Source organism: Rhinatrema bivittatum, chromosome 13, assembly GCF_901001135.1.
Source record: "Rhinatrema bivittatum chromosome 13, aRhiBiv1.1, whole genome shotgun sequence".
In the NCBI taxonomy this organism is placed as follows: domain Eukaryota; kingdom Metazoa; phylum Chordata; class Amphibia; order Gymnophiona; family Rhinatrematidae; genus Rhinatrema; species Rhinatrema bivittatum.
Window position 1 is genome coordinate 58,976,256 of NC_042627.1, and position 16,258 is coordinate 58,992,513.

Consider the following 16,258-nt stretch of genomic DNA (forward strand, 5'->3'; position numbering starts at 1 on the left):
CGGGGGATTTGTTGAAATTTAAAGAACTGTGTTGCATTAAAAACTGTGGAGTCGCCGCAATAAATAAGTCATTGCCTTACTCAAACTAACGTGTGGATTCTGAACCATTCTGCTCGTTTCCCTTGGTTTGCATATATTACGTGCAGAATTATCTTCCTTGATACTGTGGATTCATTCTGCATTTCATTATCGTTGGAATTTACGTGATCTGCTCATTTCCACTGAACTGAAAAATACTGATGCGGTTGTGGGACATTTTCCCTGTGGTGATAGCCAGGCTTGTCCTCTCATTTTTTCCTTATCGGTTTTTGTAATCCACCATCAAGTAAACAAAATCCTCTTAAACATGTAACCGATTGCAACAGTATTCTTTGCTCTTGACCCTTATTATACATTGGGTAAACATCACATAAGATTAATACCAGGATTTCTGAACATTGTAATAATATTAGATGTGTTCAGCAGGAGAATCCTTAGTTTCACACTGGCTTCATCATCATCATCGTGTGGTGACTGATTTACGTTTTTTTGGCCTTGAACATCGTCCTCCTCGCAGCCGAGATGGTTATTCTGCCCAGTATCTACTGCAAAGAGAGCATTGCTGGACGTTCACATCACCATTTTTATATCCAGCTGGCCTTAACTCTGAAATTGAATGGGCTGCTTATTTTCAGCATTATGGGGCGGATTTTCAGAGCCCTGCTCGCCTTAATCCGCCCAAAACCGGGCGGATTTAGGCGAGCAGGGCCCTGCGCACCGGTATGCCTACATTCAAAGAGGCCTACCGGCGCGCGCAGACCCCAGGACTCGCGTAAGTCCCAGGGTTTTCGGAGGGGGGCGTGTCAGGGGGCGGGCCCGGTCGTCGCGGCGTTTCGGGGGCGTGTCGGCAGCGTTTGGGGGCGGGTACGGGGGCGTGGCTACGGCCCGGGGCGGTCCGGGGGTGTGGCCGCGCCCTCTGTACCCGCCCCCAGGTCACGGCCCGGCGCACAGGAGGCCCGCTCGCGCGCGGGGATTTACTTCTCCCTCCGGGAGGCGTAAATCCCCGGAGAAAGGTAAGGGGGAGGTGTAGACAGGGCAGGGCAGGTGGGTTAGGTAGAGGAAGGGAGGGGAAGGTGAGGGGAGGGCGTTAGACGATTCCCTCCAAGGCCGCTCCGATTTCGGAGCGGCCTTGGAGGGAATGGGGGTAGGCTGCGCGGCTCGGCGCGCGCCTGCTATACAAAATCGATAGCCTTGCGTGCGCCGATCCAGGTTTTTAGCAGATACGCGCGGCTCCGCGCGTATCTACTAAAATCCAGCGTACTTTTGTTTGCGCCTGGAGCGCAAACAAAAGTAGGCCTATTCGCGCTGTTTAAAAATCTACCCCTATGTGATTTGTATTCATGGAGACCAAGTTGTCTATTAAATGATTGGTTTTCCTTGCCTTGTTCTCTTTCTATTGTTTTTTGGGGAGTTTAAAACAATTATGGGCATCTTACATGTAACAGAATGGCTCTGTTTTATGAACTGTGATCTCCATGTCACTGTAAATTTACTGATTTTTATTTATGTCCTTGCTATATGTCCCCTTTGTGTACTGAAAGATTTTTTTGTTTTTTTTTGTAATTACCCTGTGATGCAGCTCTTGTAGCGAAACACAGCCCACACCAGGGTTTGAAAATTTGGTGTTTTAAAAAAAGTGACAAAAGCAACTGTTATGAAGGAATTGTGAGAAGTGTGACTTGAAGACTGAATAAAGAATTGTGATATTCTGACATCATCAATTTTGGGGTCTTTCTTGATTTTCATTTTTTACATTTAAATTAACATAACAGTAACATAGCAAATGATGTCAGATAAAGACCAAAAGGTCCATGCAATCTGTCCAACAGCAATTTTATGTGCATTTACCCAAAAGAGATCAAATTCTCTCTTGGAATCCAACCCCCAGTCGGTCCCCTTTTATGGAGTTGCAGCTGCTGCTCCATGCAGGTTACCCCATGCCATCAAGGAAGCACAATGCAGCCATATTACTGCTGCCTCGGGCTGCCACTGTCACTCAGTGAGGGCTGCACACTTCCCTCATCACCATTCTTTTGCCACTAGGTATCCTCTGCATCAGCCAAACTGAAAGCCATGTGTTCCTGATAGTCATGATCAGAGGCAGTTCTGGCTTCAATAAGCATGCCTATTTTCATTTCTACTGAATTAGAGTATTTTTTTTATTGTACTACACTAATTAGTTTCTAGATATCATTTATTGCAAAGCAAACTCCCTTCACTACCAGGCACATTGTGACGCACCACAAAACCCCAACAAAAACATACTCAGAAACTTTGTAGCAAACCTACCATACCATAACAGCACTAATGCACAGGAACAGTCCTTCCTATGAAAAGGCAGCACTGCAAATATAGTAATGGACCTAGAACAGCAATACACCTCCTACTGCAAAAATGGGGACATGCTGGACTGCTACAGATGCCTAAACAGAAACTACATTCTAGCAAAACCCTTCACCTCTGTCACACACAGGCAGTACATGGACAGATCCTTGCCAAATACAGAATAAGAGGCCATAAAACTGAATTGGAAACTGCAAGAAGCAAACCTGGGAACTTTTGAGTCCTGGTCACCCTGAAGCTTCAGTGGAGGCAAAGAATCCCAACACATTCCCTTCCCATTCCACTCTCTCCAGGGCAGGCCTTAGCATTTTCCCCTTCCCACCTTACCCTCCTCAGGTTGAACCCCAGCATTCACCCCCACCCCCTTCTCCCTTTCCTCCCAGGCTGGACCCCAGCAGCCACTCCCTTCCTTACCAGTTTTAACTCCGAAGGCTGCACGCAGCACTCTTTCCCCTTTCTCTCGCCCCCCAGCACTTCCTCTCTCCTCCTCCCCCCTTTTTCCTTTCTCCGGTCTGAATTCAGCAGCATTCTCACTCTTCCCACCCTCTCCAGAATGAACTCCTGCACTCTCTCCCTTCTCCCCTCCCACCCTGAAATTGGACACCAATGCTCTTCCCTTTCTCTCTCTGCCAAGGCCAGAACCCCCAGCCTCTAAATGACCTCTCACTTGTAAGTAACGCATCCTCTTCCTTAACACCCACATGGACAAATGCCAAACTGCCCACTCTCTGCCTGCTAAACTGCAGGGTCTCCTTCCTCCAGCTGTGTGGGCCAATGCAAAACCTACCTCCCTTCTGAATTCTGGCACGTGGGCCAGGGGCACACTTTTCGGCTAGGGATACCTATGGCCTAAGTGATGTATGCCAAAGGATCACTACAACTGTTCAAAATGTAAATTTTTCTGGGTGGCCATTTGTCCAAAATACATAGCAGTGCAGGCCTCATATACATAATATACCTGTACATCCAACAAATATGGCTGCCAGGGGATATAACAGCTCAAAGCTTATCTAGTTAATGAATATGAAGACACATTTTGGGAAGAACGAAGCAACAGCTATTTGTGTGCCAGCTGCACAGTATGAAAGTGATCGAATGACAGCGGTGAAAAATGAATTTCATGGCAGAGTGCTGTAACCCATTAGGCCTCTGTTTCTCAAATGTGGCCACCAATGGAATTTCTTTTTTTTTTTTTGCTGCCAACATGAATATAGGAGTTGGCTAATGTTAACTGAGTATTTTAGGGAAAATGTCAGTGCTGCCACCTGCAAAAGCAAGTGGCTGCATTCTGAGACCGCCAAAAGATCTGGTGCGAGAACACCTGCATTAGGCCGAATTCCCAGTGTTTGCATGCACACGGAATGCATGACTACGTAGAATTTTCATTTCTTCTAACCATGTGCATTGGGGAATAAATTGATTAGTGTTAAATGTTAATCCAAGTAAAATGTCTTGCATAATAGTCTATCAGTGTACTGATGACAGACCACTACCATACAGAGTAGCAGAGCTACCCCACTGCCAAAACCACACACCCTAGAGCAATTTAGAAGGTCTGTTGACAAGCCAACATGCCACTGGTCGAGAAACCTATTTCAAAAACTAACATGGTCTGCAGCCAAACCCCTCTGGTTACCAACTCTAGGGCTGTAGAATATCAAGCGAGGTGAAGAATTAGCAAAACCAACAGTGCCAGAAAAACAAGAGGCCTCTTAAAGGGGAAGTACCATCCAAAAGAGATTTTTTTCAAGATTTGCGAACCCTATTTTTTTTTTTAATTTAACATTTTTTATTTGCTAGTATCTGGTCAGCAAAAGTGCTTTTGGAGTTGTTTCTTTGATGGCTCAGTGGCAAATGCTGCCATGTGGGAGATCTGGGTTTCTTTTCTGAACTTTGCTTCTGCTGGAGAGGGCATATGGGCAGTGTTCATGGCCCCTGACGAGAGGGTGTCTCAGTCTTCGAACAATGGAGACATCTAAGCAGCTGGACAGAAGGTACATGCATATCAGATTCCAGCAGGAGCCTTGGTCTGTGGATCGTGGCCAAGGACTGTTTCTCTGATGTCTGCCTTGCATAGGAGGGGGGGGATGGGTAGAGTTATACAATGGAAAAAGGCCCTGGGTAGTTGCACTGAAGGTTCATGAAGGCCAGTTCTGGCTGAGATTGAAGCCTGAAGAGCAGGAGGAAACTGCCCAGCCAGCGAAAGAAGCACAACGTAACTGAATGTGTATCCTGAACTGGAGGAGAGAGTGGGGTTTAACAAATACAGATATTCGATACATCTGCTTTTCACACAGAAGGACCAGTTCAGGCTATTTCCTTGGGGTCTATGGGTGATTTTTTACAGAAGGAGAAATGGCTGTGCTTAGCACTAAGACTGCATGTACCTATGGAATAGCCTCCGGTGTGAGGTCCGATAGCATAGAAACAGGCCTTCAGTTAATTTCCAGGGGGATGTTTCTGGGGGTTTTTTAAATTCTTTTTTGCTTCCCTAACCCTCAAAGCCAATGCACAGTTTTACCTCATCTTGCATTAGGAAACATCTACCACCAAATTCCGCCTGCTCAGTAAAGTCTAGAAGGCTGAAAATGGCTCCCATCAGTTAACTTCACTGTAGGAGGAACTCAGTCTGGTTGCCCTTTGTATGGAACACTGAGGACCAAAATCTGGCCCTGAAGCCTTGTTGAAACTAAATACCATATAATAAACACTCAAAATTAAATGCAGCAAAGATGTGGATTTGTATCTGTTTGGAACTATGCATACTTTGTCTGAGAGAACACGTTACATATTTACAATGCAATCAATAAACTAGGCCAGTACAAAGGAGACGCGCGTTTCCCTAAGGCATAAAGCACCAGGAACCGGCATCCATTCATATTTGCCTTTGTAATCAATGCTTGGGTGGGCTGCAGAGCGAAGAGGAATTAATTTTGAGGTGCTACTATAGAGCTCTTGTAATAAACAACAGCTTTCTGATCATACTGTGCAAGCTAGCTAGAAAGAAACCAAAGTTTAGGAAGCAGGAGCAAGGCCAAGAGATGAAAGGGAACGCACGTTCCTTTGCACCCACCTCTACCTGAACACACACGCACAGCGAGGACTGAAACCATGCAAACTAAAACAGAGTTTGGCAATATATAAAGCTATGTTGCAAACTGATGCTGGCTTTTTTATTCAATATTCTCCTGGGTGAGGTGAGTGGGTAAGGCCTACATCATGATTAATGATTCAGTCCAAGCATTATTTATGCACCGATTCTATTATAAGGGTAATCCGTAGGTTTTGGAAATTCGTGGATGGTGTCTGACCGATGACAAAAAAAACATTTAACAGAGGGTTCACACTTTCTGAACGGGGTCCTGAGCCCCCTACTCAAACACTATCAGGTCGTGGAGAAAAGAACAGTGCACTTAAAAGCAGGACTAGAAGCAGCAAGCAGGCCCTTCGGCTTCAGTCCTGTACTCCCCAGGCCGTTGTTCTGCACGGCACCCTATATGCCAGTGTGCACAGTCACCACCACCAAGTATTCAGACGATGAACACTTTAGGTTTCAATTATAAAGGGCACATCTCAAAAACCTGAACAGACATGTGTCAAAACCCAGTGTCAAGATTTATCATCTTCCATTACATTGGTGACGAAACCTTTAAACGCTGGGTTCTTTGCTAAGTGACTGCATCTGGTCACATCTGTGAGCTTCTTTTATGAGAAAATCCACCTTAAAATAAACCGTGTTTAAAGCTCCAATGTGTTCTTTGCTACGGAAATAATTCCTGTCTGAGGAGCGGTCTGTTGATAAAAAAAACATTTTTATTTGAATCTGAAGAAATTGTCTTAAAACTGAATCCAGAAAGCAGGAGGAATTGCCGCCACAAATACAACCAAACCTCCAAAAGGGATGGAAATCCACCCCATTACTAAATTTTGCTAAGTGCTACTGATGATAGATTTACTTATAATAAACTGAGAAGTCCATGTTCAACCACTGTCCAGCTAGCAAAGTTAGCCGGGGAAGTTTGGCCAGCTCAGTTTAGGACTGTTCTTCGGCTGTCGTAAAGTTTATCCTAGCTGGATAGCACTGGAAATCCATGTTTATCCAGATAGCTTACTTGAATGGCCAACTCTGCCCAGGAATCACCCACCCCCACCCCCAGGTTAGCAGGATAAAAAGTTAACCAGCTGACTCGGGGCCGGTCAGCATAGAAGGATTTTCAAATCCTGCCATTTGTTTGGCTAAGTCCGAGATTAGCACAGGACAAACGGCACTGAGTATCGGCCTTGGGGCTTCCAGTATCGGCCTCGGAGCTTCCAGTGCATGTAAACTTTTCAGCTGGGTTAAAGGGAGCCGTTCCCGGGGACGTGTTCAGGTTTGAGATTTTCTAAAGTGTCTGCGTTACTACAGCCCTCCCTACCCCATCCCCGCCCAAACAGCAAATGCATAATATGCAGGTACTTTTAAGCACACATACATTAAAGCTGCTCAATCTTCAATCTTGAGCAGTTTATCACTGAAAGTTGACTGCAAAGCGCACGAAGCAAAAGTTCTCGTGTACGTTGCAGCTCCATGGGCTTTGTGAAAATGGGCTCCCTTAGTGCACGAGATGCCCAGAGGCGAGGCGCCTGGTCTGTAAGGGGTTGGGGAAAAAAAAAAGCGTGCTGGTGGTGCATGCATGGCACAGAAGGAGACAGGGATGCAGTCTCAAATAAGCATTGCCCTCCCCCCTCCTTCTAACTCCTGGCAAACAAGGAGACCTGAGGAAACTTTCTGAAGAGGTGAGAGGAAAAAAAAAAACAAGGAGATGGAGTTAGAGTTACTTATGTGAAGGTTGGAAACAGCACATCCAAGATGGTGCTTGCTCAACTCCCAAAACACCAATTTTTGGACAATAATGATTAAATAAAGCCCTTTAAATCTTAAGTTTAAATTATGTCACTGACCATCACAAAATAATCTCATCTTTACTGTTCGCTGTAACCCACCTTCCAAATCTGTACGTACTATATATTCTAAATATGAAATACTAACCTGTGCTGAGAAACCGCAGAAGAATCCAAACCAAAAATGCACAAGTGTGAAGGCAAAGTTTTTATAGAAAAAATAACACAGGAACTTGCACATTCTAAAGTAGGACCACCTTCCATGAACCAGTAAAAGCCTCTGCAGGTATCTGAACTGTGCAAAAGAATAATCACTGGCCAGAACTGCTTGCATTCCTTCCTGGCCACTGATGCCAACGCCTATGTGAGCACCTGTAAGTATAAGACAAGGAGAAAAGTTTTCTAAGTAACGCACTAAGAAGCTCCGGCCTACGTACAACTGCTCTCTGTTGGTGCGCAACTTTACATGGGCCGGTAACCCTCATACTAGGATAGATGCCGATTTTCTTTTTAATGGCCTCGTATTTTATTTCACGGGCGACCGTCTCGTGCGGCGACACCTCGTCTTACTTTTGATCATGCTGATATCGTTGGCTCCATCTCCGATAGCCAAGGTGACGGCCTTTTTGTGCTTCTTCACCAGCTCCACCACCTGGGCTTTCTGTAGGGGAGTAACGCGGCAGCAGATCACAGTCTTGCACATGCAGGCGATTTCCAGGAATTCCTTCTCCATGTCAGCCTCCAGAGCGTGAGCCTGCAAGACAAAGAGTCTACAGCCAGACTGGCATGGAAGAAGAAACAGCTTTGCTTTGTTTAACTTTTCTTTTCATTAGCAGACAATAAATTAAACTAAACAGTTAACTTTTCATTTCAAATAAGCAAGAGCTGGCCATTTATAAAGAGAAGGCAGAGGAGCCAACAGAAAATCACATTCCTATAGAGCACATTTACCCATCCGCTATAATGCCCAGATTCAAAAAATTTTCATTTCACTAAATGAACAGGCTGTTCATTGTGTTACCACCTAATTACACTGCACTAAAATTCTTGGGGACAATATTCAGTCATTGGCCGGCTTGCAAAGTTAGCCAGTTAAACTTATCTGGCTAACTTTTGTCGGGGTATTCAGTGGTATGGATACCCAACTATCTTAAAAATAGCAGAATAACTTTCGGCTCGATCCAGTAAGGCCGCGGTAAAAACAGTGAGGTAGTGTCAGGCGCACCCTTCCTCCCCGCACGCACAGTTCTCTTCACTAACTCCCCGATACTCTCCTCTAATTGCATGCAAATGCATGCCGCGGCTGTGAAGCGTTAGGGAAGGGTTATGCCCGCGCAACCCATTTTACTGTATAGGCGCTGTAACAGCGCCTATACAGTAACCTGGGTGCGCTGGTACCTGTCATTTCAAATGACATTTGAAATGACAGGTACCAGGAAGTGTAAAAAAGTTTAAAAAGTGTAAAAAACAAAAAACCTGTGTGTTATATAAAAAAATAAAACAATTTTAAATACCTGTCGGAGGGCCGTGGGTCCAGGCGGCCGGTGGGCGGCGGGCAGCCATCAGCGGCATCCGGTAGTCCCTTCTCCCTTCCTCCCTCCCTCCCCTGCCTGGATGAGCGCCAAAATCGCACGGGCGGGTCGGCAGCGGGGGGGGGCGGCAGCAGGATCCGGGAGCGGCGGGTAGGCAGCAGCGGGGTCCGGGGGGGCAGGGGCAGCGGCAGCGGGGGGGGGGGGGCAGCAGCAGGGGGGCGGCAGCAGGATCCGGGAGCGGCGGGTAGGCAGCAGCGGGGTCCGGGGGTGGCAGCGAGATCCGGGGAGCCAGCAGCGGCAGCATGTTCGATCGCGCAGGCAGGTAGGTGGCAAAGTAAAGATGGCCGCCTGCACGGGAAAATCGTGCAATTGGCCGCTGAAGACGTGACGTCACACCCCGTGACGCCAAACGTCGTGACGTCACGTCTTCAGCGGCCAATTGCACGATTTTCCCGTGCAGGCGGCCATCTTTACTTTGCCACCTACCTGCCTGCTCGATCGAACATGCTGCCGCTGCTGGCTCCCCGGATCTCGCTGCCACCCCCGGACCCCGCTGCTGCCTACCCGCCGCTCCCGGATCCTGCTGCCGCCCCCCCGCTGCTGCCCCCCCCCCCGCTGCCGCTGCCCCTGCCCCCCCGGACCCCGCTGCTGCCTACCCGCCGCTCCCGGATCCTGCTGCCGCCCCCCCCCCCCCCCCCCGCTGCCGACCCGCCCGTGCGATTTTGGCGCTCATCCAGGCAGGGGAGGGAGGGAGGAAGGGAGAAGGGACTACCGGATGCCGCTGATGGCTGCCCACCGCCCACCAGCCGCCTGGACCCATGGCCCTCCGACAGGTATTTAAAATTGTTTTATTTTTTTTATATAACACACAGGTTTTTTGTTTTTTACACTTTTTACACTTACCATAGCAGGCCCGAGCCTTGCTACTTTTTCTTTTGTTTTTTTTTGCCCTGGTCCCGTCCGGTCTCCTGCAGCCCCGTCCGGTCCGGACGGGGCTGCAGGAGACCGGACGGGACCAGGGCGGGTAAGCAATGTTTTTACCCTACACTACACTACACTAACTCCTACTAGGGGGAGGCGGTAAACTAGCAGGTTAAGGCCGCGGCAGAACAGCGGGTTACGGAGGAGATAATATCAGCGCCCGTTACAGTATTGCAGGGGAATAGCTAATTCCTTCATTATACAGCTTTTTCGTTCATTTACATGCCGGGTGCGGAAAGGGTTATGCGTCTGTTTTCAGAAGCGATACGGACGCGTGAAACTGGAGACTGTATCGCCGAACTGCCTTGCGCGCCCGAATTGTGCGCTACGAGCACGTTACAGACGGGCAATCCTCGAGCGGACGATACTGGATCGAGCTGTTTATCTGGCTAACTTTAGGGCTACTCTATGGCAAGAACAGAGTTAGCTGGATAAATTATCCAGCTAACTCTGAATATAATATATCCAGCTAACTCTGGATATATTATCCAGCTAACTCTGAATATAATTTAGCTGGATAACTTATCCAGATAACTTAACTCTGTCCCAGAATGCCCCTATATTATATGGCTAAATTTTAGCTGTATAATTAGTTATCCAACTAAAATTCAGCTAGATAAGTACCCAAAATATTCAAAAGTCAGCATTTAGCTCGATAATTCACAAGTTATCTTGCTAAATGCCTTTGAATATAGACCTCTATTTCCAGGTACTACCATGGAAAACAACCATGATTAATTACACAGCTCAACAGATATAAATTTATAACAATATGCAGTCTAACTTTATAAGAATATTTCATTTGTAGCCTGTAATATTTTCATTACTACATTTATTAATTGCCTTACAATAATTTTCAAAGCAGTTTACAACAACAAAATAATAAAATACAATCATACATAAAATAAATATAACATAAACCCACTAGTAAAACCTCCCATGATAAAATGAAAACATTTTTTTCAGCCTAACCCACAAAGGCCTGGGAAAAAACCAAATCATTAATGATTTTTGAAAACCTAAAAGATCCTTAATTTCTCTCCGGGGGCAAAGAACCCCCAAAGACACGTCCTAGTCAGAGCTCCAGCCCCACCCTTTACTCCTAAGGTCTAGCTTGCTTTTAAGGTGAGAATCTCTAACAGGCCGATACAGTACAGTGCGCTCCGACGGAGTGCACTGTTAGCCTGCTATTAGATGCACGTTTTCCCTTACCCCTTATTCAGTAAGGGGAGGAAAACGCGCGTCCAACCCGCGGCACCTAATAGCGCCCTCAACATGCAAATGCATGTTGATGGCCCTATTAGGTATGCGCGCGGGATACAGAAATTAACGCCGACCCAAAGGTCGGCGCTAATTTCTTCCGGCACCGGGAAAGTGCACAGAAAAGCAGTAAAAACTGCTTTTCTGTGCGCCCTCCAACTTAATATCATAGCGATATTAAGTCAGAGGTCCCGAAGAGTAAAAAAAGTAAAAAAATAAATAAATAAAAATTTGAATTCGGCCCGTGGCTGTTGGGCCGAAAACCGGATGCTCAATTTTGCCAGTTTCCGAGCCCGTGGCTGTCAGCGGGATCGAGAACTGACGCCGGCAAAATTGAGCATCGGCTGTCAAACCTGCTGACGGCCGCCGCTCCTGTCAAAAAGGAGGCGCTAGGGACGCGCTAGTGTCCCTAGTGCCTCCTTTTACCCAGATCTACAGCCGGACCTAATTTAAATACTGAATCACATGCACCGGCGAGTGGCCGGTGCGCGCGCCGGGAGAGCGGGCGTTCGCCCACTCTCCCTCAGACTTTACTGTATCGGCCCGTAAGTGGGGCAATTCTGTCAGGCATATCTGGGAATAGTCTGGATTTGACCTGGAGAGTTCATAATTCTAAAGGAATTCTTGGGTCTCCAGGCTAATTCCGGAAAACTCCGGATGCCCAGCTGCTGAATCAGCTTGTGCAGGCCCAGAACAGGAAAATGCCTGAACCTGCACAACGTACGTGTTAACTTTTATATTTAAAATGAAGAGTATTCCAATCAATACAGCAAGCAAACTAAAGGGAAACAGATGCCATTCTTGAAGAAAGGCACAATAAACAGGACCAATGGAAGCACTAGACAGACTAGGCGGCCATCTAAGTGCCACAACTTTGGAGATGACAATGGCCAGGAATGGTCCAGGCCAACATTGATTGGGGCTAAAGCCATGCCATAATGGCAGAGTATTCCCTTGTTGCTGCCTCCATTTTTCTCACTCTGCCAGCTCTTTCTGGCAGCGATGTCTTTTCAGGCAGTGCCACAACCCAGCTTCACTTTCAGGTTTGCGGCAGTGCTAAAACCACTGGCCGCACTCCCAGGACCTCATCTGTGATGGCGAGAGCTGGGGAAAATACTTTCTCCTGTTTTATTCGGCATACTCCGGGTCCTGAGGCTAAAAAGGGGAAGAGGGGAGAGAGAAACGGGATATCGCTGCAGCTGGGAGGGTGGGGGGAGAGAAAGGAAGAGGAATGCTCCTGGGACTGGGCAGGGATGGAGACAGGAAGTGGAATGTTCCTGGGGGTGAAGGTTACATGGCTGAAGTTTCGCCTAGGCCATCTAATACCCTTGCACCAACCCGGACAATAGACATAAAAGAATCCAAGGCTGTTATAGGAAGAAGATTATGTTCACGAGCTGTTTAATTGGTAATATTAAGCCCACTTTTCCATGGTCTCATAAGTTGGAGTGGGAGAGGGACATTTAAAGTCTGCTCAGGGTTTTGAACCATCACAATGTTACAGCCTAATGCAAGTCTACACTGTTGTGATAGGAAACAGCTTTCCTAATCAAAACAAATTGTTTTGGCAACACTGTAATATTCTGATATTTATAAAAACCCACCGGAGGTAGTTTAATGGCAATAATTTGCTTCCTGCAACTCCTTTAGGTCAGGTTGTGCTCCTAAAATCCCAAACTTCAGCAAAAACAACAGCTTTACATCTGCATAACTGCCTCATTCTAATTTGTTGGCCCTGATCTGTGACATTCCCCTCACACAGACCTTTAAAGATTAATGCTAGTGGACGATTTCCAATTAGGCAGGCCTGAGGTTGCGTGAACTAAACTCTTACTATGGGGCAGTCTCCACCCTGGCAGTCAGATGAACTGTATAAAGTTACTAATTTGATTTCCTGTGCAAACAAGTATTCAAGTTTTAAAAAGTAATTTCTAATTAGTTCTGCAAATATATCAGTGCATGTGCATGGCGTTCTTATAAGCCTGATTTATTTTTCTAGCTGTGGAAGAAGCCTGATGTTATTAGAATGCAACTCAGCCTTAGAATTCTTGAGGAATGTAGAGAAAGGGTTTGACGAACACTCACCAGGCTGTGCCCGTTGACGATCAACGCATATTCACCAGTGACTGTTTCCTCAAAGACAAAGACAGAGTCAAACTTGGTCTCCAACATTTTTTCAGAGCACATATGGCCATTGTATGGACCTTGGTTTTGTCCAAAAATATGCTCTCTTGCTTTCCTTGGGGTAAAAAAAAAAAAAAAAAAAAAGATATATTTCATTCTGAAGCTTTCAGCAAAATGTCTTAGGGAGGTAGGAGTCTCCCAAATAGTCTGTCAGTAATGCTTTCTCCCATTGATAACAGATTTTCATATCTGAGGTTGTTTTCATCACTTTCCCCAAGTGGATGGATGTAGATATCCCTCACCAACGCAGTACAATTCTGAGAGCAGTTCATGCATTTCAGCAGAAGTGCCTGAGGAAGGGATCTGAGCACTTGCATTTTAAGACAATTATTAGCTTAACACAGGACTCATCTCTAGAAACATAGAAACATAGAAATGACGGCAGAAGAAGACCAAACGGCCCATCCAGTCTGCCCAGCAAGCTTCACACATTTTTTCTCATACTTATCTGTTTCTCTTAGCTCTTTGGTTCTATTTCCCTTCCACCCCCACCATTAATGTAGAGAGCAGTGATGGAGCTGCATCCAAGTGAAATATCTAGCTTAATTAGTTAGGGGTAGTAGGGGTAGTAACCGCCGCAATAAGCAAGCTACACCCATTCTACACGACAACATTGCTGAGTTCCTTTTAATAGATTTCATTCTTGGTAGGGTAACATGCTACTCTGTTGTCTAACCCCAGGACGTCAAATGAAATTGGTAGATTTGGGGGTCCCACGTGCATATTTGTAAACTCTTGGGCAATTTGAGATTGGTACATTAATCAGTAACAATGCAGCCATCACATTTCGACTATGTTACTCGATTCACAACACAGTCGATCTACCATGGATACCTTGGAAGAATTTATCTGCTCTAATCAGCAGTCACTGAGACCCTGCATGATCCTCAGGGAAGCAAAGACATCACCATGATCAGCGTTATTCATTTTCCAGTATGAAATTTCAGCACAACAAACAGGAAAGGCAATCTTTGCAGGCAAGTCAAGGCAGTCTGTAAATAGCATAGGGGTTGATATTCAAGGGGTTTAGGTGCCTAACAGACTGCCCAGATGGCACACAACAGACAATTATAGAACACAGACAGGCATACAAGGAGTTAATGCTCATTGTAAATAAAGCTGCAGTCCTTAACTTACAAAACGTAACTGGTTCCTTAACTCAGGGCAAAGTGTAGGTAGGTGAGATGAGCAGTCACAGCTGCCTATGTTATACTAAATGTTACAATCATGGGCAACACCCTCAACTTGGTCTATATTTTAGAGCTCTCTTTTAAGTATGTACTGTAAACTTACTATCGGGCCGATACAACTCTCCTGTGCGCGCGATTCAGAATACAAATTAGGCCCAGCGGTAAAAACAGGCAAAAGGAGGCGCTAGGGATACTAGCGCGTCCCTAGCGCCTCCTTTTAGCCCGGAGCGGCGGCTGTCAGCGGGTTTGACAGCCGACGTTGGTTCTCGAGCCCGCTGACAGCCATGGGTTCGGAAACCGGCAAAATTGAGCGTCCGGTTTTCGACCCGCGAGCCACGGGCAGACTTCAATTTTTTTTTTTTTTTACTTTTGGCAACTTTCTGGACCTCCGACTTAATATCGCCGTGATATTAAGTCGGAGGGTTTTTACTGCTTTTCTGTGCACTTTCCCAGTGCACGAAGAAATTAGCGCCTACCTTTGGGTAGGCGCTAATTTCTGAAAGCAAAATGTGCGGCTTGGCTGCACATTTTGTTTTCTGAATTGCGCGGGAATACCTAATAGGGCCATCAACATGCATTTGCATGTTGCGGGCGCTATTAGGTTCGGGGGGTTGGACGCGCGTTTTCGGCCCCTTACTGAATAAGGGGTAATGCTAGCGCGTCGAAAACACGCGTCCAATAGAGGGTTAAGAGTGCGCTCCGTTGGAGCGCAATGTACTGTATCGGACCATATGTGACCCAAGGTGATACTTCCAATTTAACTATTCTCCAGGTGATGTGATAAAGCAAAAAAGATTTAGAACTGCAGTCTCTCAATTATGTCTAATGCAGAGGGCTCTCAGTTCAAATCTGGCTTCTACTTATATCATTAGTCAATTTGCAGGGTTTTTTCTTTTAATTTACTTTTGGTACCAGGTCTAGATTTTGGTTCCCCCTTCATTCTTTAGGCAACAAAATATCACAGAAAACAGGAACGGATGGCAAAAAATGAAAGAGTGCCAGCCCCTTCCCATCTGCCTTCTTTTCCTATCGATTGTGGACCCTGCTTGACCTATTAGGTCCACCCCACCGTGCTTGTCCAAGGACGTTTGGAGGTCCAATGTCATGTCTTCCCCCGCCCTCAAATCTGCTGGACGGCGCCCCCTGTTATTATTAATGCAAGATGATCATTACCTGAGCTCCTCACGCACTTCCAACACCGTGTGACCAGCCACAATAAAAATGTCATTCATGTCATCGGTCAGCATGTGACACGAGTAACCAATGTTCATGGCAGTCTCTGGTGAAAAATGGATTAGTACATATTCAGCTTTTGATGACTTATGTAACAACTTGGCACCTGCTTACAGTGCTGCTTCCCCATTACCCCCACTCTGAATGGCCCGCCCTTTGCATCAGAAGAAGAAAATCAAAATTAAGAAGAAAATCAAAATGAGAAGAGAGCTGAAGAATGCCCTGGAAATCGTGATCATTTTCATTTACGTTTACTTTCTTTTAATCCTCCAAAGCAACGCTGGTCCAAAGGCTCCCTTGGGGAAAACTGGGCCAGAACGCAACTGAGGTGTCAGCCGCACGCCACAGCTTTTACAAAATGTATATGGCATTTGTGAACCTCCCAAAGTTTAAAATCTGAGTGGAACCTCAGCAGTCTACCATAATGTCCTGCTTTAGTACCTATATTATTACAATAGCAGATTATGCTGTTTCTTCCATGACAAGATTTAAAATCAAATGTCTTAGCTGGATGCCTCAAACTATTCACTTCCCCAATTCTTGGTTCGCTTCCTTCCTCTTTTGATAAGTTAGTTCATTTATTTTTCTAGACCTCCTTCCTTGTACCAAAGTGAT

The 16,258-nt window shown here is 46.0% G+C and overlaps 1 protein-coding gene across 2 annotated transcripts in view; it reads right to left on the reverse strand.

The window, feature by feature from the left end:
- ATP8B4 (ATPase phospholipid transporting 8B4 (putative)) overlaps positions 1-16,258 on the reverse strand; it is a 255,565-nt gene that overhangs the window by 19,325 nt on the left and 219,982 nt on the right. For both annotated transcript variants that reach the window (XM_029575708.1, XM_029575709.1), the window contains exons 20-23: positions 15,584-15,689; positions 13,122-13,275; positions 7,834-8,017; positions 7,412-7,635 (exon numbers count right to left, since the gene is read on the reverse strand). In XM_029575708.1, coding sequence (XP_029431568.1) covers positions 7,412-7,635; positions 7,834-8,017; positions 13,122-13,275; positions 15,584-15,689 — 668 coding nt within the window. The remainder of the gene's footprint in view (positions 1-7,411; positions 7,636-7,833; positions 8,018-13,121; positions 13,276-15,583; positions 15,690-16,258) is intronic.